The sequence below is a fragment of the Trematomus bernacchii genome, unplaced genomic scaffold (genome assembly GCF_902827165.1).
Source record: "Trematomus bernacchii unplaced genomic scaffold, fTreBer1.1, whole genome shotgun sequence".
NCBI lineage: Eukaryota > Metazoa > Chordata > Actinopteri > Perciformes > Nototheniidae > Trematomus > Trematomus bernacchii.
In genome coordinates, this window is record NW_022987646.1 from 1162266 (window position 1) to 1185517 (window position 23252).

The window sequence follows — 23252 nt, forward strand, 5'->3', positions numbered from 1 at the left end:
TTCAAGGTATGTTAACATGTTGTGCACTAGTAAACACATATAACTGCATCCCACCTTAGTTATTATTATGTGTCGTTAAATTGACAAGCCAAAGATTATTTGAAGAATCTGATTGTTTTGGCTAACATTAGAATAGTTTTATTTCTAAACCGATGTATTTGTTGCTTTTCCTTTATATGGCTAGGGTGGAAAGTATACAATGTTGGTCCCAAAGGGAAAAGCTGCTATTGCTTTTTGTGATATTTTGTAAATGTGTGTCATTATTGTTATCACTGTTGTCATTTTTAACATGGTTCTCTTACGTATCTATATTTCAACCTCACCATGTCATACCCAGAGAAGTACTCATGGTGTCAGTGTGTACCAGTAAACGAGAGGGCACAGTCATTCTCCACCCTTCAGTCTCAGCAAATGTAAAGCCTGATTGTGCTATTTCACAGTAGTTGACAAAAACGCTTCGTGATAAGACTGCAGTGACAATATTTACCATATTGGAGAAAATCTCAGCTGTGTCTTTGATCATTCTGGGAATACTTGGAAGTTTCAGTTTTGCTTAAAAATGGGATGCAGCAGATTTGCGCTGCTCCACGGCCTTGCTTTTATTTTTCTTAGCCTCCACCTCGTCTATGGAGACGTGAGCTACTCTATCCCGGAGGAGATGAAACGTGGATCTGTAATTGGAAATATCGCTAAAGATCTGGGACTGGACCTGGGAAAATTGTCTGCTCGCAAGGCCCGCATTGATACCGAGGATAAAGTGCAGTACTGCAGTGTTAATCTCAACACTGGAGATGTAATTGTCCAAGAAAGGATCGACAGAGAAGCGCTTTGTGCAAAAAAGGCATCGTGTGTTTTAAAACAGGAACTCGTGCTTGAAAATCCACTAGAACTGCACCGCATTAGTATTCGCGTTCAAGATATCAATGATAATTCACCGCAATTTAAAGAGGAGTCACTTAAATTTGAAATCCGTGAATCAGCGGACAAGGGTGAACATTTTCTTTTGGATGAAGCGAAAGATGGAGACATTGGAGAAAATGGTGTTCAGGGCTACACACTGCAGGAGAACGATAATTTCAAACTTAACGTGAAGACAAAGGGCGGTGGACGAAAATATGGTGAATTAGTATTAGACAAAGAGTTGGACAGAGAGGACAGAAAAGAGATTACGTTATTGCTCACCGCATTTGATGGAGGCTCTCCTCAGAAATCAGGTACCGTTGTCATACACGTCACTGTGCTGGATGCTAATGATAATGTGCCAGTGTTTAGTCAGGCCGTCTATCGAACCAGTCTGCCTGAAAACTCTCTTCTGGATACATTGGTGATCAGAGTGAGCGCAACTGATGCAGACGAAGGTGTAAATAGTCAAATTACATATGGATTCGATCATGATTCAGATGAAAACCAGGTGTTTTCTCTCAACCCACAAACAGGAGAAGTTAAAGTGACAGGATCTATTGATTATGAAAAAGAATCGGCATATGAAATGCAAATTAGCGCAAAAGATGGTCTTGGGTTGGCGTCATATGCATCGTTAATGATTGAAATTGAAGATATGAATGACAACGCCCCTGTAATATATTTAAAATCCCTGATCAACCCCATACCTGAGAACGTGTCACCTGGTTCAGAGGTGGGCATCATTAACGTGCAGGATAGAGACTCTGAGACTAACGGACAGGTCCGCTGCTCCATTCAGCAAAACGTCCCTTTTAAGTTGGTTCCTTCTATTAAAAACTATTATTCTCTGGTGACCACAGGACAACTGGACCGTGAACTAGTGTCTGATTACAACATAACAATCACTGCCACTGACGAGGGCTCTCCCCCTCTGTCCTCCTCTAAAACTGTTCAGCTATCTGTAGCAGACATCAACGACAACCCACCTGTGTTTGAGGAGCAGTCCTACAGCGCATATGTGACTGAAAACAACAAACCTGGCTCCACTTTATGTTCCGTCACTGCTCGAGACCCCGACTGGAGACAAAACGGTACCGTGATTTATTCTCTGTTTTCCGGTGAGGTGAACGGTGCCCCGGTGTCCTCCTATCTGTCTGTTAACGGAGACACGGGGGTGATCCACGCTGTGAGGTCCTTTGATTTTGAACAGTTCAGGAGTTTTAAAGTCCACGTGATGGCCAGAGACAACGGTTCTCCTCCGCTCAGCAGCAACGTGACCGTCAGTGTGTTCATATCGGATGTGAATGACAACTCTCCTCAAATACTGTACCCCTCCCCGGAAGGCAACTCCTTCATGACCGAGCTGGTCCCCAAAGCTGCACACGGAGGCTCTCTGGTGTCCAAAGTGATCGCGGTGGACGCGGACTCCGGACAGAACGCCTGGCTGTCCTATCATATAGTCAAATCCACTGATCCGGGACTTTTCACTATTGGTCTCAACAGCGGAGAGATCAGGACACAGCGGGACATTTCTGAGTCTGACAGCATGAAACAGAACCTTATTGTGTCAGTGAAAGATAACGGACAGCCCTCTCTCTCTGCCACCTGCTCCATGTATTTACTTATCTCTGATAACTTGGCTGAGGTGCCAGAACTGAAGGATATTTCTTATGATGAGAAGAACTCCAAACTGACCTCTTATCTGATCATCGCGCTGGTGTCCGTGTCCACCTTTTTTCTCACCTTCATCATCATAATACTGGGTGTGAGGTTTTGTCGCAGGAGAAAGCCCAGACTGTTGTTTGATGGAGCAGTTGCCATCCCCAGCGCTTATCTCCCTCCTAATTACGCAGATGTTGACGGAACAGGAACTTTACGCAGCGCTTACAATTATGACGCCTACCTGACAACAGGTTCCAGAACCAGTGACTTTAAATTCGTGTCATCTTACAATGACAACACACTGCCTGCTGACCAGACTCTGAGGAAAAGTCCTTCAGACTTTGCTGAAGTGTTTGGAGACTGTGATTCTTCTCCTGAGGTAGGAATTGTTGTCACCTAATGTTGACATATTTGCACCATGTGAAGCAAGCTGTTCAGATATATTTGTGCCGTTCTTTTTCTTTAAACGACAATTTAAGACAATGTAATATCGATCAAATTAATGACACTGTATAAGTAACTAAGAGCTTTACTTGATGCACTCAAAGGGCTTAATGATGCATCAATATTTGACAGCAAAGTGTCTACCGTAAGCAGGCGTTTCAAATAATTTGGTGATTGAAGTAGAGGCTTTTTTTAAATAAATTCATTATTATTGAAAACATTTATTTCTGTCAAAAGCAGCCCACCCCTTTTATTCGTTTTATTTGTTTTTAAACAGCTAAAGGCAACCCAGTATCACGGCCAGACGTGTATATGTCACTTTGGTCCACGCTGGGAGACGTCAGGATGGTTTCACCCCGTCAGAGGGGTTGTATTTTGTTGTATTGTTTCGGTCAAGGAAATGCATATATACTATATATACATAATATACTTTTGTGGAGAATACGAAGATTTTTTCAGTCAAGGAAATGTGTATATATATTTATTTCTTTGACAAGAACTGAAAAAATCTTCGTATTCTCCACAAAAATGTGTGTTATAGTGAACCAAAAGTCGTAATAGAGGCTTGCTTGTCAACATCCGGGTATTTTTGCACTGGTGGGCCATGTTAACAACACCGTGTCACTGTGACGCTCTGAGGGGGTGAAACCCTGTAATCCTGACGTCTCCCAGCGTGGACCAACGTGACATATATATGGCCGTGATACTGGGTTGGCTAAAGGACACATTACTTATAAATTGGTTTTCCAGATGCCCGTGTTCTATTTTATTCTCAAAATCAGGGATTTGAGTGATAGTTTTGGTGCTCTAGATTAAAAACACACAAGTAAAAAAAGTACATTAGCACATCAATATGTATCGGTGATCGAAATGGCTTGTTTGTCAATTAATCTCATTGTCTAAGGAATTCAATGTATTGCCTTATTTTCAGTGCAGTAATATTGTCATCCCTTTAATTTTAAATCTCATTGTGAATGTAAAGACAAGAATATTTGTTACACCAGTGCAACATAAAAGGCAAACTGTTGCTCTGTTATTTTTCATTGGCTTTCCTATGAATCTCATGTAATCTAATTAGATTTGATAAATGTATTCAAGAGGTCTTTGGAGAAAGCTTGAGGCAGACCTTTACATTTTTGACGACAAAAGCATTCTACTTAATTTTATTTCAGAGGGAGAGAAGAGAGAGACATACTTGCTTTTTTAATCAAAAGGTTTTAGTATTAAGCAGGCAACAATGAATTACTTGATCTGTGTTCCGACATTGTGCGGAGTGTTGTCTTATTTGTATCACTATGAAGAGCTGTGTGTGGATTACTACATGAGCAGAAATAGTATTGTTTGAAAGCTTTAAAACACAGATAACAATCATCTTATTTATCTTAACGAAAAGTTTAACAAAATGAAAGTGCCTTATTAAGAGTTTTATTAAATAACTTATATAATGCCTTTTTATTAAAGTATATGTCCAGGTGACTATGTTAAGACAATACGCAGCAGAGCAGTTCTCTAAAGCTGTTATATTCAGGGGTGCACATAACTGGTACGCAGGTACGCATGCGCGGCAACAATCTGAAATGCGTAACGTCACTTGTGTCACAACGCGCCTTTGCGTACCTGATAGGTCATCAAAAGAAAAACACATATTTCGTCTATACGTGTTTCTTGTCAACACTCAGTGGAGTAAATTATTAGACATGTCCAAAAAAAACAAAGACATTAAGCAGCCACTTTGCCGTTTCGCTCCCTGCAAAAATCTTCGGACTTTCTATGACTGATTGAACTGGGTGCTGGCTGTGCCGCGCAGGACATAACCGACGGACCTGTGAAGCTTCACAGGAGAAAGAGGCTTAGATCACTGGACGACAGAGTTGGTCGCCGTGTGCACAGACGGAGCTGCTGTTAACGTCGGTGTGTACAACATAATTGTACCAAAACTACATCAACTGGCTGCAGTGGGAGACTCCCCTGTGCACATTCTGTGCCCCGCGCACACACTGGAGAACTGCGCAAAATCAGCTGATCACAACGTTCACGCTCTGTGGTCAAGCTGCTGCAGTTTTATTTACAACAGTGGAGTAAACACACAGCTGCCTGCAAACTTACTCAGGCTGTTAATGGAAGAGTTGGAAATCAGACAGGGTTAGGTGGATGAAGTGTTACTCAAGTAAAATTAGAAAAGTATTATCATCAACACCTAGTTAAAGTAGCGACAGTAAAAGTAGTCATTTTGCAGATTGGTCCATTTCATAATAATGTATATGATATGTTTTATAATTATTGATCATTAAAGTGTTTAAAAATTAGTTTGAATGACTTTGTATAGGCTACTGCAGGGTAGCTTGTGAATTTACTCCAGGTGGAACTAAAGTCTGATTTAAGACTTGATTATATTTCACATCATTCATCCAGATCTGTGAAGTAACTAAAATGTATTAACTACATGTAGTGGAGGAAAAGTACATGATTTACCTCTGAACTGTAGTGGAGTAGAAGTACAAAGTAGCATAAATTGTACCTAAGTACAGTACTTGAATAAATGTACTTTGTTACTTCCCTCCTCTGAAATCAGATATGACTACAAGTCATGTGATAATTTCTTAGTATTTGATCCTTCAACTTGGCCTCAGGAAATGCAAGGACTTCACAGTTTTGGCAACAAGTTTTGGAGAAAGCAAATCGGAGGCTTAAAAAGAGACAGGGAGGTGCATCTTCATCATCTAGCATGCAAGAAGTGTAAATAGAGGACAGTGAAGGAGACACTGAGGAGGACAGTGAGGAAGACTGCACTTATTAAAACCACGCTTCATGTGGGGTGAGTACCAAACGCTGTCTCCTGGTACTCATCTGAGTAACTCACTAAAAAAGTTATGTGCACCCCTGGTTACATTCTATGTTGGCTCACGGTGGCACTATAGACCAGCTCAGGATACAAGCGTTGAGCCTGCCTTTTTTAACACCCATTATTTGCTTCGACCACCCCTGTGTTCTGTATATCTTTCAACACTGACGACACATATTCTTGTAGGTCACATATTATCAACTTGATATCGACTTGTCTTCATTTGTGTAGTACTGCCTGAGGATGAGGAATAGACGGAGCGTTTTTCCAAGCTACGGCTTTGTGTTTTTCTTTGTTGCGCTGCAATGCGCACATGGAGACCTGAGCTATTCTGTACAGGAGGAGCTCAAGCGCGGATCTGTTATTGGAAATATTGCCAAGAATCTCGGACTGGAGGTGGGAAGACTGTCTGCTCGAAAAGCTCGTGTCGATATGGAAAAAAACGACAGACATTATTGCGGAATTAACCTTCGCAGTGGAGATTTAATCGTTGAGGAAAGGATCGACAGAGAGGAGCATTGTGGAGAAAAGCCTTCGTGTGTTCTTAAATTTGACTTGCTGTTAGAGAGTCCATTAGAGTTACACCGGTTGTCCCTGCAGGTGCAAGATATAAACGACAATTCACCAATTTTCCCGAAGGATATTATAAAACTGGAAATACATGAGTCCGCTGTCAAAGGAGCTAGGTATCGCATAAATGCAGCTCACGATGCAGACATAGGAAAGAACTCAGTTGAAAGCTACATTTTGCAGCAAAACCCTCACTTTGTGTTCAATATTCAGACAACAAATGCAGGCAGTAAATATGGTGAGTTGGTTTTAGATAAAGAGTTGGACCGAGAGGAGCAACAGGAAATGAAATTATTGCTCACAGCTTTGGATGGAGGCTCTCCTCAGAGATCCGGGACTGTAGTCATACACGTCATTGTACTTGATGCTAATGATAACTCCCCAGTTTTCACTGAGTCTGTATATACGGCCACGTTACCAGAAAACTCACCTATGAAAACCCCAGTTATCACTGTAAGTGCATCAGACGCAGACGAAGGGTTGAACGGAGAGGTTACGTATGAATTTAGCCGACTCTCTGATAAATCACGAACGCTTTTTTTTCTTGATGAGAAAACTGGAGAAATATTTGTCACAGGTGAAATTGATTATGAAGATGGATCAAATTATGAAGTTATGGTTGAGGCCAAAGATGGTTATGGCCTCTCTTCCGAAGCAAAAGTGATAATTGACATCACTGATGTAAATGATAATGCTCCTGTAATTTACCTCAAATCCCTGACTAACCCCATACCTGAGAACGTGTCACCTGGTTCAGAGGTGGGCATCATTAACGTGCAGGATAGAGACTCTGAGACTAACGGACGGGTCCGCTGCTCCATTCAGCAAAACGTCCCTTTTAAGTTGGTTCCTTCTATTAAAAACTATTATTCTCTGGTGACCACAGGACAACTGGACCGTGAACTCGTGTCTGATTACAACATTACAATCACTGCCTCTGACGAGGGCTCTCCCCCTCTGTCCTCCTCTAAAACTGTTCAGTTATCTGTAGCAGACATCAACGACAACCCACCTGTGTTTGAGGAGCAGTCCTACAGCGCATATGTGACTGAAAACAACAAACCTGGCTCCACTTTATGTTCCGTTACTGCTCGAGACCCCGACTGCAGACAAAACGGTACCGTGATTTATTCTCTGTTACCCGGTGAGGTGAACGGTGCCCCGGTGTCCTCCTATCTGTCTGTTAACGGAGACACGGGGGTGATCCACGCTGTGAGGTCGTTTGATTATGAACAGTTCAGGAGTTTTAAAGTCCACGTGATGGCCAGAGACAACGGTTCTCCTCCGCTCAGCAGCAACGTGACCGTCAGTGTGTTCATATCGGATGTGAATGACAACTCTCCTCAGATACTGTATCCCGCCCCGGAGGGCAACTCCTTCATGACCGAGCTGGTCCCCAAAACTGCACACGGAGGCTCTCTGGTGTCCAAAGTGATCGCGGTGGACGCGGACTCCGGACAGAACGCCTGGCTGTCCTATCATATAGTCAAATCCACTGATCCGGGACTTTTCACTATTGGTCTCCACAGCGGAGAGATCAGGACACAGAGGGACATTTCTGAGTCTGACAGCATGAAACAGAACCTTATTGTGTCAGTGAAAGATAACGGACAGCCCTCTCTCTCTGCCACCTGCTCCATGTATTTACTTATCTCTGATAACTTGGCTGAGGTGCCAGAACTGAAGGATATTTATTATGATGAGAAGAACTCCAAACTGACCTCTTACCTGATCATCGCGCTGGTGTCCGTGTCCACTTTTTTTCTCACCTTCATCATCATCATCCTGGGTGTGAGGTTTTGTCGCAGGAGAAAGCCCAGACTGTTGTTTGATGGAGCAGTCGCCATCCCCAGCGCTTATCTCCCTCCTAATTACGCAGATGTTGATGGCACAGGAACTTTACGCAGCGCTTACAATTATGACGCCTACCTGACAACAGGTTCTAGAACCAGTGACTTTAAGTTCGTGTCATCCTACAATGACAACACACTGCCTGCTGACCAGACTCTGAGGAAAAGCCCTTCAGACTTTGCTGAAGTGTTTGGAGATTGCGATTCTTCTCCTGAGGTAGGGCCATGTATTATATCATCATAGTCGTGTTCATCATCCTGAAAAAAGTTGTATTTACTCACAACTTCTATTCTGTGGTTGTTAGTATGTAGACTTATTTAGAGTATTCTTTGAAAAAACATATGGTGTCTAAATTAGTTAGATGTCATTAGGTGGTAAATGTTGTGGAATGTATCTTCTTCTTAACTTGCCTTCTATCTCCCCACATGATGACCCTTTATGCTCAAGGAATCCCTTGACATTATGTCAACTCTGTCCATGGTGCTGAAATCGGTTTGACATTGGTTATATTTTTAGGGCTAATTTAGAAGGAAAAAAAAGGTTTTGATTTGATTTCCTTTTTGAGTTTCAACTTTCATTTATCTAAACTTACTGACGTTCACTGCATTGTATTTATGTGTTACTCTTATTTGATTGAATCGTAGGGACTTCTTTATAAAATACATTAGAGCTGATTACTTCTTATTGATATTGAGACACTGTGTTAGAGCACCAATTAGTTGAAGGTTTCGCATATGCTTTCCTTTCTGCTTGAGTATATTGTTCTAATTTGGAATATCATTTTCCAGGCTTTTGTATGATTTCGTATGAATGTGTTTTACTTGATAGATATTGTATTTTGTTGTCCATGTGAAAACCTAATTACAAAACTTTTGATCAAAAACTTGCACTCTCAATATGAGGTGCTTTGAATACATTATGTTTTCCCAGAATACATTTATCGTTATCAAACGATCTGCTTTATTTACTGGCCTGAGGTCTGGGGGATATTGTCAGGCACATTGTCATATAGAAATTAAACTTTTCCTGACAGTAATAGAGTACACACAAGTGCACAAGAGAGGGACAAAGAATCCTCTCTAAATTTAAAGGCATACAATTGCAACCATGTTTTTTGATATATCACCAAGCAGAATCAGTTTTGATTTTCATGTCAGAAGTAGATAATGTCTTTATTGATGCATTTAACCTCTCCAATTTAACATTTGTAATGGTAGCATTGTCCTAATGATCTTTTAAAAAGTTGGCGGTCATCCTGTTGAAAAGTATGTCAAATGTAAGAGTAAAATCAGTGAACATATGCCCCATGTATAAAGCTTTATTGCAAAAATATTTATGTTCTTTTATTGGTGTTTAAATTACCAACAACAATTACAACATGTTGCTTTTTTATTTGTTTACTCTGTGGATTCGAGCATACATACAAATACTTTATTATTTGGGGGAAATATGTGTGATGTTTTTGTCTCCAAGTTGACAAAAAAAACCTTCAGTATACAGTCATTATTCCATTCGATCTGTAGTCATTACCATGCAGTAATAAAGTAAACAACCTTTTGGTCTAATGAATGGAGGCACACATTGCTTTAAGTCATAGTCTTTGAAGTCAAATGATGCTTCGGTTTAAAGTTATTGATCATAATGCTGACATAATTAGTTAGCATATGCTTTCAATCGGAACCATTAAAGACTGTATGAACACAAATAGTTTACAACAAGATATTTAACAACAGTGACTTAACTTTAAATGATTCCATTTACCCATTAAGGTTGCAATGGGAGGGAAGTGGATCTAGGGTGGGAAAACTGACCCGTTTCATGTGTGAGTTAGGGACATAAAATGTAGGGATATCAAAGCCTTTAAGGCATGTTAACATGTTGTGCACTTGTAAACACATATAACTGCATCCCAGCTTAGTGATTATTATTTGTTGACATGCCAAAGATTATTTGAAGAATCTGATTGTTTTGGCTGACGTTAGAATCGTTTTATTTCCAAACCGAATCATGTATTGCTTTTTTTTATGGTTAGGGGGCAAAGTAGTCATAAAACGTTTGTCCCAAAGGGAAAAACTGCTATTGTTATTTTTGATATTTTGTAAATATTTGTCATTATTGTTCTTATTGTTGTTGTTGTAATTTTTAACATGGTTCTGTTACGTATTTAAACAAGACACAAATTATACCCCACCATGTCATACCCAGAGAAGTACTCATGGTGTCAGTGTGTACCAGTAAACGAGAGGGCACAGTCATTCTCCACCCTTCCGTCTCAGCAAATGTAAAGCCTGATTGTGGTTTTAACACTGGTTGACTAAAACGCTTCGTGCAGTGTCAATATTTACTGGAGAAAGTCACAGCTGTGTCTTTGATCATTTTGGGAATACTTGATAGCAGTAGCGGTCATCCTCGCAGTGACAATGGGATGCAGCAGATTTGCGCTGCTCCACGGCCTTGCTTTTATTTTTCTCGGCTTCCACCCCGGCTATGGAGACGTGAGCTACTCTATCCCGGAGGAGATGAAACGTGGATCTGTAATTGGAAATATCGCTAAAGATCTGGGCCTTGATTTGGGCAGATTGTCTGCTCGCAAGGCACGTATCAACGCTGAAGATGATAACGTCAAGTACTGCGGTGTAAATCTCAACACCGGAGATTTGATCGTACAAGAAAGGATTGACAGAGAGGGGCTCTGTTCCAAAAAGGCTTCGTGTTTTATAAAACAAGAACTCGTGCTTGAAAATCCACTAGAACTGCACCGCATTAGTATTCGCGTTCAAGATATTAATGACAATTCACCCCAATTTAAAGAGGAGTCACTTAATTTAGAAATTCGGGAATCAGCACACAAGGGTGAACGTTTTCTCCTAGGGGAGGCACATGATGGAGACATTGGAGAAAATACTGTTCAAAGCTACACAATTCAGCAGAACGATCATTTCAAATTAAATGTTAACACTAAATCAGGCGGACGAAAGTACTGCGAATTAGTTTTAGATAAAGAATTAGACAGAGAGGATAACAACGATATCATGTTATTGCTTACCGCATTTGATGGAGGCTCTCCTCAGAAATCAGGTACCGTAGTCATTCACGTCACTGTGCTGGATGCTAATGATAATGTGCCAGTGTTTACACAGACCGTTTATAAAGCCAGTCTGCCTGAAAACTCTCCTCTGGATACATTGGTGATCACAATGAGTGCAACTGATGCAGACGCAGGTTTAAATAGCGAAATTACATATGGATTTGACCATGTTTCAGATGAAAATAGCAACGTGTTTTCTCTACATCCCAAGTCGGGAGAGGTGAGAGTAGCTGAAGCTATTGATTATGAGAAAGTGGCATCCTATGAAATGCAAATAAGCGCAAAAGATGGTCTAGGATTAGTTTCTTACGCAACGTTACTGATTGAAATTACAGATGTTAATGATAACGCTCCTATAGTCTATTTAACATCTCTGACTAACCCCATACCTGAGAACCTGTCACCTGGTGCAGAGGTGGGCATAATTAACGTGCAGGATAGAGACTCTGAGAATAACAGACAGGTCCGCTGCTCCATTCAGCAAAACGTCCCTTTTAAGTTGGTTCCTTCTATTAAAAACTATTATTCTCTGGTGACCACAGGACAACTGGACCGTGAACTAGTGTCTGATTACAACATTACAATCACTGCCACTGACGAGGGCTCTCCCCCTCTGTCCTCCTCTAAAACTGTTCAGCTATCTGTAGCAGACATCAACGACAACCCACCGGTGTTTGAGGAGCAGTCCTACAGCGCATATGTGACTGAAAACAACAAACCTGGCTCCACTTTATGTTCCGTTACTGCTCGAGACCCCGACTGGAGACAAAACGGTACCGTGATTTATTCTCTGTTACCCGGCGAGGTGAACGGTCCCCCGGTGTCCTCCTATCTGTCTGTTAACGGAGACACCGGGGTGATCCACGCTGTGAGGACGTTTGATTATGAACAGTTCAGGAGTTTTAAAGTCCACGTGATGGCCAGGGATAACGGTTCTCCTCCGCTCAGCAGCAACGTGACTGTCAGTGTGTTCATATCGGATATGAATGACAACTCTCCTCAGATACTGTACCCCGCCCCGGAGGGCAACTCCTTCATGACCGAGCTGGTCCCCAAAGCTGCACACGGAGGCTCTCTGGTGTCCAAAGTGATCGCGGTGGACGCGGACTCCGGACAGAACGCCTGGCTGTCCTATCATATTGTCAAATCCACTGATCCGGGACTTTTCACTATTGGTCTCCACAGCGGAGAGATCAGGACACAGAGGGACATTTCTGAGTCTGACAGCATGAAACAGAACCTTATTGTTGCAGTGAAAGATAACGGACAGCCCTCTCTCTCTGCCACCTGCTCCATGTATTTACTTATCTCTGATAACTTGGCTGAGGTGCCAGAACTGAAGGACATTTCTTACGATGAGAAGAACTCCAAACTGACCTCCTATCTGATCATCGCGCTGGTGTCAGTGTCCACCTTTTTTCTCACCTTCATCATCATCATCCTGGGTGTGAGGTTTTGTCGCAGGAGAAAGCCCAGACTGTTGTTTGATGGAGCAGTCACCATCCCCAGCGCGTATCTCCCTCCTAATTACGCAGATGTGGACGGAATAGGAACTTTACGCAGCGCCTACAATTATGACGCCTACCTGACAACAGGTTCTAGAACCAGTGACTTTAAGTTCGTGTCATCTTACAATGACAACACACTGCCTGCTGACCAGACTCTGAGGAAAAGCCCTTCAGACTTTGCTGAAGTGTTTGGAGATTGTGATTCTTCTCCTGAGGTAGGGCCATGTATCATTACATCATAGTCGTGTTCGTCATCCTGAAAAAAGTTGTATATTTACTAACCACTTCTATTCCATGGTTGTGAGTAAGTAGACTTAGAGTATTCTTTTGAAAAAACATATGATGTCTAAACGACTTAGGTTGTCATTATGTGGTCAATTCTGAGGAATGTATCTTCTGTTTAACTTGCCTTCTATCTCCCCACATGATGTCTCTTTTGCTCTAGTAATCCTTTGACATTACTTTAACTCTGTCCATGGTGCTGAAATCGGTTTGACATAAACTCATATTTTTTGGGCTAATTTACAAATATTTTGGATATTTTATTTGAATTATTGTAGGGACTTCTTTATAATACACATTGGAGCTGATTACTTATTATTGATATTGCGACCCTGTATTAGAGCATTCATAAGTTAAAGGTTTTGCATATGCTGTCCTTTCTGCTTGAGTAATTACAAAGCTTTTGTTTTGATAACTTGTGCTCTCAATCTGAGGTGCTTTGAACACGTTATGTTTCCCAATAATACATTTATAAATCAAACTATTTGCTTTATACTGGTCAAAGGTATCTGGCTGATATTGTCATTTTGCAATTAAACGTTTGTTTGCCAGTAACAATTAGGTACACACACGTCCGCAAGAGAGGGACAAAGAATCCTCTCTACATTTAAAGGCATACAATTGCAACCATGTTTTTTATATATATCACCTAGCAGAAGTCGTTTTTGATTTTCATGTGAGAAGTTAATGTCTTAATTGATACATTTCAATTCTCTAATGTAACATTTGAAATAGTAGCATTGTCATGCTGGTCTTTTTAAAAGTTGGCAATCAACCTGTGGGAAAGTACTGTATGTCACATTGAAGAGTTAAATCAGTGAAGATATGCCCAATATATAAAGCTTTATTGGAAAAGATGTATGTTCTTTCATTGGTGTTTACATCATGAACAACACTAACAAAACGGTGCTTTTTTATTTTTATACGGTGTGGATTCAAGCATACATACAAATACTTTATTTTTGGAGGAAATATGTCTTGTGTTTTGTCTCCAAGTGGTCCAAAAAACCTCCAGTAAAGAGTAATTATTCCGTTTGATCTGTAGTCATTACCATGCATTACTATAGAGTAAATAACCTTTTGGTCTAATGGTTGGAGGCACACATTGCTTTAAGTATAGTCTTTTAAAATCAAATGATCTTTAGGTTTAAACTAATTGATAATAATGCTGACATAATTTGTTTACATACGTTTTCAATCAGAACCATTAAAGATTGTGTGAACATAAATAATTTACAAGAAGATATTTAACAATATTTTCTTAACTTTAAATAATCCCATTAACCCATTTAGGTGGAAATGGGAAGGAAATGCATCAAGGGAGGGAAAACTGACCAGTTTCATGTGTGAGTTACAGACATACAATGTAGGGATGTAGCTTTTAAGGCATGTTAACATGTTGTGCACAAGTAAACATATATAACTGTTTCCCATTTTAGTGATTATTATTCATCGTTAAATTGACAAGCCAAAGATTATTTGAAGAATCTGATTGTTTTGGGTAACGTTAGAATAGTTTTATTTCTAAACTGACTTATTTGTTGCTTTTCCTTTATATGGCTAGGGGGCAAAGTAGTCATACAACGTTGGTCCCAAAGGGAAAAGCTGCTATTGCTTTTTGTGATATTTGTAAATGTGTGTCATTATTGTTATTACTGTTGTCATTTTTAACATGGTTCTCTTGCGTATCTATATTTCAACCTCACCATGTCATACCCAGATAAGTACTCTTGGTGTCAGTGTGTACCAGTAAACGAGAGGGCACAGTCATTCTCCACCCTTCCGTCTCAGCAAATGTAAAGCCTGATTGTGCTATTTCACAGTTGACAAAAACGCTTCGTGATAAGACCGCAGTGTCAATATTTACTATATTGGAGAAAATCTCAGCTGTGTCTTTGATCATTCTGGGAATACTTGGTAGTAGTTGCAGTTTTACTTAACAATGGGATGCAGCAGATTTGCGCTGCTCCACGGCCTTCCTTTTATTTTTCTTAGCCTCCACCTCGTCTATGGAGACGTGAGCTACTCTATCCCGGAGGAGATGAAACGTGGATCTGTAATTGGAAATATCGCTAAAGATCTGGGACTGGACCTGGGAAAATGGTCTGCTCGCAAGGCCCGCATTGATACCGAGGATAAAGTGCAGTACTGCAGTGTTAATCTCAACACTGGAGATTTAATTGTCCAAGAAAGGATCGACAGAGAAGCGCTTTGTGCAAAAAAGGCATCGTGTGTTTTAAAACAGGAACTCGTGCTTGAACATCCACTAGAACTGCACCGCATTAGTATTCGCGTTCAAGATATCAATGATAATTCACCGCAATTTAAAGAGGAGTCACTTAAATTTGAAATCCATGAATCAGCCGTCAAAGGTGCACATTTTCTTTTGGATGAAGCGAAAGATGGAGACATAGGAGAAAATGGTGTTCAGGGCTACACACTGCAGGAGAACGATCATTTCAAACTTAACGTGAAGACAAAGGGAGGTGGACGAAAATATGGTGAATTAGTATTAGACAAAGAGTTGGACAGAGAGGACAGAAAAGAGATTACGTTATTGCTTACCGCATTTGATGGAGGCTCTCCTCAGAAATCAGGTACCGTTGTCATACACGTCACTGTGCTGGATGCTAATGATAATGTACCAGTGTTTAGTCAGGCCGTCTATCGAACCAGTCTGCCTGAAAACTCTCTTCTGGATACATTGGTGATCAGAGTGAGCGCAACTGATGCAGACGAAGGTGTAAATAGTAAAATTACATATGGATTCGATCATGATTCAGATGAAAACCAGGTGTTTTCTCTCAACCCACAAACAGGAGAAGTTAAAGTGACAGGATCTATTGATTATGAAAAAGAATCGGCATATGAAATGCAAATTAGCGCAAGAGATGGTCTTGGGTTGGCGTCATATGCATCGTTAATGATTGCAATTGAAGATATGAATGACAACGCCCCTGTAATATATTTAAAATCCCTGATCAACCCCATACCTGAGGACGTGTCACCTGGTGCAGAGGTGGGCATCATTAACGTGCAGGATAGAGACTCTGAGAATAACAGACAGGTCCGCTGCTCCATTCAGCAAAACGTCCCTTTTAAGTTGGTTCCTTCTATTAAAAACTATTATTCTCTGGTGACCACAGGACAACTGGACCGTGAACTAGTGTCTGATTACAACATTACAATCACTGTCACTGACGAGGGCTCCCCCCCTCTGTCCTCCACTAAAACTGTTCAGTTATCTGTAGCAGACATCAACGACAACCCACCTGTGTTTGAGGAGCAGTCCTACAGCGCACATGTGACTGAAAACAACAAACCTGGCTCCACTTTATGTTCCGTTACTGCTCGAGACCCCGACTGGAGACAAAACGGAACCGTGATTTACTCTCTGTTTTCCGGTGAGGTGAACGGGGCCCCGGTGTCCTCCTATCTGTCTGTTAATGGAGACACGGGGGTGATCCACGCTGTGAGGTCGTTTGATTATGAACAGTTCAGGAGTTTTAAAGTGCACGTGATGGCCAGAGACAACGGTTCTCCTCCGCTCAGCAGCAACGTGACCGTCAGTGTGTTCATATCGGATGTGAATGACAACTCTCCTCAAATACTGTACCCCGCCCCGGAGGGCAACTCCTTCATGACCGAGCTGGTCCCCAAAGCTGCACACGGAAGCTCTCTGGTGTCCAAAGTGATCGCGGTGGACGCGGACTCCGGACAGAACGCCTGGCTGTCTTATCATATAGTCAAATCCACTGATCCGGGACTTTTCACTATTGGTCTCCACAGCGGAGAGATCAGGACACAGCGGGACATTTCTGAGTCTGACAGCATGAAACAGAACCTTGTTGTGGCAGTGAAAGATAACGGACAGCCCTCTCTCTCTGCCACCTGCTCCATCTATTTACTTATCTCTGATAACTTGGCTGAGGTGCCAGAACTGAAGGACATTTCTTACGATGAGAATAACTCAAAACTGACCTCTTACCTGATAATCGCGCTGGTGTCCGTGTCCACCTTTTTTCTCACCTTCATCATCATAATACTGGGTGTGAGGTTTTGTCGCAGGAGAAAGCCCAGACTGTTGTTTGATGGAGCAGTCGCCATCCCCAGCGCTTATCTCCCTCCTAATTACGCAGATGTTGACGGAACAGGAACTGTACGCAGCGCTTACAATTATGACGCCTACCTGACAACAGGTTCTAGAACAAGTGACTTTAAGTTCGTGTCATCTTACAATGACAACACACTGCCTGCTGACCAGACTCTGAGGAAAAGCCCTTCAGACTTTGCTGAAGTGTTTGGAGACTGTGATTCTTCTCCTGAGGTAGGAATTGTTGTCACCTAATGTTGACATATTTGCACCATGTGAACCAAGCTGTTCAGATACATTTTTGCCGTTCTTTTTCTTTAAACGACAATTTAAGACAATGTAATATCGATCAAATTAATGACACTGTACATGTAACTAAGAGCTTTACTTGATGCACTCAAAGGGCTTAATGATGCATCAATATTTGACAGCAAAGTGTCTACCGTAAGCAGGCGTTTCAAATAATTTGGTGATTGAAGTAGAAGCTTTTTTGAAATAAATTAATTATTATTGAAAACATTTATTTCTGTCAAAAGCAGCCCACCCCTTTTATTCGTTTTATTTGCTTTTAAACAGCTAAAGACAACCCAGTATCACGGCTAGACGTGTATATGTCACGTTGGTCCACGCTGGGAGACGTCAGGATGACACGGTTTCACCCCGTCAGAGGGGTTGTATTTTGTTGTATTTTTTCAATCAAGGAAATGTATATATACATTTATTTCCTTGACAAGAACTGAAAAAAATCTTCGTATTCTCCACAAAAATGTGTGTTATAGTGAACCAAAAGTCGTAATAGAGGCTTGCTTGTCAACATCCGGGTATTTCTGCACTGGTGGGCCATGTTAACAATACCGTGTCACTGTGACGCTCTGAGGGGGTGAAACCGTGTCATCCTGTCGTCTCCCAGCGTGGACCAACGTGACATATATATGGCCGTGATCAACCTGGGTTGGCTAAAGGACACATTACTTATAAATTGGTTTTCCAGATGCCCGTGTTCTATTTTATCCTCAAAATCAGGGATTTGAGTGATAGTGTTGGTGCTCTAGATTAAAAACACACAAGTAAAAAAAGTGCATTAGCACATCAATATTTATTGGTGATCGAAATGGCTTGTTTGTCAATTAATCTCATTGTCTAAGGAATTCCATTTATTGCCTTATTTTCAGTGCAGTAATATTGTCATCCCTTTCATTTTAAATCTCATTGTTAATGTAAAGATAAGAATATTTGTTACACCAGTGCAACATAAAAGGCAAACTGTTGCTCTGTTATTTTTCATTGGCTTTCCTATGAATCTCATATAATTTAATAAGATTTGATAAATGTATTCAAGAGGTCTTTGGAGAAAGCTTGAGGCAGATCTTTACATTTTTTACAACAAAAGCATTCTACTTAATTGCTTTTCAGAGGGAGAGAAGAGAGAGACATACTTGCCTTTCTAATCAAAAGTCTGAGTATTAAGCAGGCAACAATTAATTACTTGATCTGTGTTCCGACATTGGGCGGAGTGTTGTCTTATTTGTATCACTATGAAGAGCTGTGTGTGGATTACTACATCAGCAGAAATAGTATTGTTTGAAAGCTTTCAAACACAGATAACAATCATCTTACTTATCTTAACGAAAAATGTAACAACATGAAAGTGCCTTATTAAGAGTTTTATTAAATAACTTAAATAATGCCTTTTTATTAAAGTAAATGTCCAGGTGACTTAGTGATATGTTAAGACAATATGCAGCAGAGCAGTTCTCTAAAGCTGTTATATTCTGTTGGCTCACGGTGGCACTATAGACCAGCTAAGGATACAAGCGTTGAGCCTGCCTTTCATAACACCCATTATTTGCTTCGACCACCCCTGTGTTCTGTATATCTTTCAACACTGACGACACATATTCTTGTAGGGCACATATTATCAACTTGATATCGAATTGTCTTAATTTGTGTACTGCCTGAGGATGAGGAATAGACGGAGCGTTTTTCCAAGCTACGGCTTTGTGTTTTTCTTTGTTGCGGTGCACTGCGCACACGGAGACCTGAGCTATTCTGTACAAGAGGAGCTCAAGCGCGGATCTGTTATTGGAAATATCGCCAAGGATCTGGGACTGGAGGTGGGAAGACTGTCTGCTCGCAAAGCTCGTGTTGATATGGAACAAAACGACAGACATTATTGCGGAATTAACCTTCGAAGTGGAGATTTAATCGTTGAGGAAAGGATCGACAGAGAGGAGCATTGTGGAGAAAAGCCTTCGTGTGTTCTTACATTTGACTTGCTGTTAGAGAGTCCATTAGAGTTACACCGGTTGTCCCTGCAGGTCCAAGATATAAACGACAATTCACCAATTTTCCCGAAGGATATTATAAAACTGGAAATACATGAGTCCGCTGTCAAAGGAGCTAGGTATCGCATAAATGCAGCTCACGATGCAGACATAGGAAAGAACTCAGTTGAAAGCTACATTTTGCAGCAAAACCCTCACTTTGTGTTCAATATTCAGACAACAAATGCAGGCAGTAAATATGGTGAGTTGATTTTAGATAAAGAGTTGGACCGAGAGGAGCAACAGGAAATGAAATTATTGCTCACAGCTTTGGATGGAGGCTCTCCTCAGAGATCCGGTACTGTAGTCATACACGTCATTGTACTTGATGCTAATGATAACTCCCCAGTTTTCACTGAGTCTGTATATACGGCCTCGTTACCGGAAAACTCACCTATCAAAACCCCAGTTATCACTGTAAGTGCATCAGACGCAGACGAAGGGGTGAACGGAGAGGTTAGGTATGAATTTAGCCGACTCTCAGATAAATCACGAAAGCTTTTTTTTCTTGATGAGAAAACTGGAGAAATATTTGTGACAGGTGAAATTGATTATGAAGACGGATCAAGTTATGAAGTTATGGTTGAGGCCAAAGATGGTTATGGCCTCTCTTCCGAAGCAAAAGTGATAATTGACATCACTGACGTAAATGACAACGCCCCATTGATATATTTAAAATCCCTGACTAACCCCATACCTGAGAACGTGTCACCTGGTGCAGAGGTGGGCATCATTAACGTGCAGGATAGAGACTCTGAGACTAACAGACAGGTCCGCTGCTCCATTCAGCAAAACGTCCCTTTTAAGTTGGTTCCTTCTATTAAAAACTATTATTCTCTAGTGACCACAGGACAACTGGACCGTGAACTAGTGTCTGATTACAACATAACAATCACTGCCACTGACGAGGGCTCTCCCCCTCTGTCCTCCTCTAAAACTGTTCAGTTATCTGTAGCAGACATCAACGACAACCCACCTGTGTTTGAGGAGAGGTCCTACAGCACATATGTGACTGAAAACAACAAACCTGGCTCTACTTTATGTTCCGTCACTGCTCGAGACCCCGACTGGAGACAAAACGGTACCGTGATTTATTCTCTGTTACCCGGTGAGGTGAACGGTGCCCCGGTGTCCTCCTATCTGTCTGTTAACGGAGACACGGGGGTGATCCACGCTGTCAGGTCGTTTGATTATGAACAGTTCAGGAGTTTTAAAGTCCACGTGATGGCCAGAGACAACGGTTCTCCTCCGCTCAGCAGCAACGTGACCGTCAGTGTGTTCATATCGGATGTGAATGACAACTCTCCTCAGATACTGTACCCATCCCCGGAGGGCAACTCCTTCATGACCGAGCTGGTCCCCAAAGCTGCACACGGAGGCTCTCTGGTGTCCAAAGTGATCGCGGTGGACGTGGATTCCGGACAGAACGCCTGGCTGTCCTATCATATAGTCAAATCCACTGATCCGGGACTTTTCACTATTGGTCTCCACAGCGGAGAGATCAGGACACAGCGGGACATTTCTGAGTCTGACAACATGAAACAGAACCTTATTGTGTCAGTGAAAGATAACGGACAGCCCTCTCTCTCTGCCACCTGCTCCATGTATTTACTTATCTCTGATAACTTGGCTGAGGTGCCAGAACTGAAGGATATTTCTTATGATGAGAAGAACTCCAAACTGACCTCTTATCTGATCATCGCGCTGGTGTCCGTGTCCACCTTTTTCCTCACCTTCATTATCATCATTTTGGGTGTGAGGTTTTGTCGCAGGAGAAAGCCCAGACTGTTGTTTGATGGAGCAGTTGCCATCCCCAGCGCTTATCTCCCTCCTAATTACGCAGATGTCGACGGAACAGGAACTTTACGCAGCGCTTACAATTATGACGCCTACCTGACAACAGGTTCTAGAACCAGTGACTTTAATTTCGTGTCATCTTACAATGACAACACACTGCCTGCTGACCAGACTCTGAGGAAAAGCCCTTCAGACTTTGCTGAAGTGTTTGGAGATTGTGATTCTTCTCCTGAGGTAGGGCAATGTATTATATCATCATAGTCGTGTTCATCATCCTGAAAAAAGTTGTATTTACTCACAACTTCTATTCTATGGTTGTGAGTATTTAGACTTATTTAGAGTATTCTTTGAAAAAAACACAAGGTGCCTAAATTAGTTGGATGTCATTAGGTGGTAAATGTTGTGGAATGTATCTTCTTCTTAACTTGCCTTCTATACATGATGTCCCTTTATGCTCTAGGAATCCCTTGACATTACACTAACTCTGTCCATGGTGCTGAAATCGGTTTGACAGTATATTTTTAGGGCTAATTTAGAAAAAATTGTATGTTTTTATTGATTTCCTTTTTGAGTTTCATTCATCTAAACTTGCTTAGATATTGTTATTCGATTTTGACGTTCACTGCATTGTATTTATGTGTTACTCTTATTTGATTGAATCGTAGGGACTTCTTTATAAAATACATTGGAGCTGATTACTTCTTATTGATATTGAGACACTGTGTTAGAGCACCAATTAGTTGAAGGTTTCGCATATGCTTTCCTTTCTGCTTGAGTATATTGTTCTAATTTGGAATATCATTTTCCAGGCTTTTGTATAATTTCGTATGAATGCGTTTTACTTGATAGATATTGTATTTTGTTGTCCATGTGAAAACCTTATTACAAAACTTTTGATCAAAAACTTGCACTCTCAATATGAGGTGCTTTGAATACATTATGTTTTCCCAGAATACATTTATCGTTATCAAACGATCTGCTTTATATACTGGCCTGAGGTATGGGGGATATTGTCAGGCACATTGTCATATAGAAATGAAACTTTTCCTGACAGTAATAGAGTACACAAAAGTGCACAAGAGAGGGACAAATAATCCTCTCTACATTTAAAGGCATACAATTGCAACCATGTTTTTTTATATATCACCAAGCAGAATCAGTTTTGATTTTCATGTCAGAAGTAGATAATGTCTTTATTGATGCATTTAACCTCTCCAATTTAACATTTGTAATGGTAGCATTGTCCTAATGATCTTTTAAAAAGTTGGCGGTCAGCCTGTTGAAAAGTATGTCAAATGTAACAGTTAAATCAGTGAACATATGCCCCATGTATAAAGCTTTATTGCAAAAGATTTATGTTCTTTTATTAGTGTTTAAATTACCAACAACAATTACAACATGTTGCTTTTTTATTTGTTTACTCTGTGGATTCGAGCATACATACAAATACTTTATTTTTTGGGCGAAATATGTGTGATGTTTTTGTCTCCAAGTTGACAAAAAAAACCTTCAGTATACAGTCATTATTCCATTCGATCTGTAGTCATTACCATGCAGTAATAAAGTAAACAACCTTTTGGTCTAATGAATGGAGGCACACATTGCTTTAAGTCATAGTCTTTGAAGTCAAATGATGCTTCGGTTTAAAGTTATTGATCATAATGCTGACATAATTAGTTAGCATATGCTTTCAATCGGAACCATTAAAGACTGTATGAACACAAATAGTTTACAACAAGATATTTAACAACAGTGACTTAACTTTAAATGATTCCATTTACCCATTAAGGTTGCAATGGGAGGGAAGTGGATCTAGGGTGGGAAAACTGACCCGTTTCGTGTGTGAGTTAGGGACATAGAATGATGTAGGGATATCGAAGCTTTTAAG

General features: G+C 40.9%; 5 protein-coding genes across 7 annotated transcripts in view; all 5 read left to right on the top strand.

The window, feature by feature from the left end:
• Positions 1–559: 559 nt before the first annotated feature.
• On the top strand, positions 560–2965 carry LOC117485494 (protocadherin gamma-A11-like). Its single transcript, XM_034134045.1, has one exon. The coding sequence runs from the start codon at positions 560–562 to the stop codon at positions 2963–2965; it is 2406 nt and encodes an 801-aa protein (XP_033989936.1).
• A 3129-nt stretch (positions 2966–6094) lies between these two features.
• Positions 6095–8515, top strand: LOC117485495 (protocadherin beta-15-like). Its single transcript, XM_034134046.1, has one exon. The coding sequence runs from the start codon at positions 6095–6097 to the stop codon at positions 8513–8515; it is 2421 nt and encodes an 806-aa protein (XP_033989937.1).
• Positions 8516–10692: 2177 nt separating this feature from the next.
• Positions 10693–13110, top strand: LOC117485496 (protocadherin beta-16-like). The gene has a single exon (XM_034134047.1). The coding sequence runs from the start codon at positions 10693–10695 to the stop codon at positions 13108–13110; it is 2418 nt and encodes an 805-aa protein (XP_033989938.1).
• A 1982-nt stretch (positions 13111–15092) lies between these two features.
• Positions 15093–23252, top strand: part of LOC117485400 (protocadherin gamma-C5-like) — a 243915-nt gene continuing 235755 nt past the window's right edge. For all 3 annotated transcript variants that reach the window (XM_034133939.1, XM_034133948.1, XM_034133953.1), the window contains exon 1: positions 15093–17477. In XM_034133939.1, the coding sequence (XP_033989830.1) occupies positions 15093–17477 (2385 nt within the window). The remainder of the gene's footprint in view (positions 17478–23252) is intronic.
• On the top strand, positions 19205–21875 carry LOC117485423 (protocadherin beta-15-like). The gene is made up of 2 exons (XM_034133980.1): positions 19205–21598; positions 21825–21875. The coding sequence occupies exons 1-2, from the start codon at positions 19205–19207 to the stop codon at positions 21873–21875; spliced, it is 2445 nt and encodes an 814-aa protein (XP_033989871.1).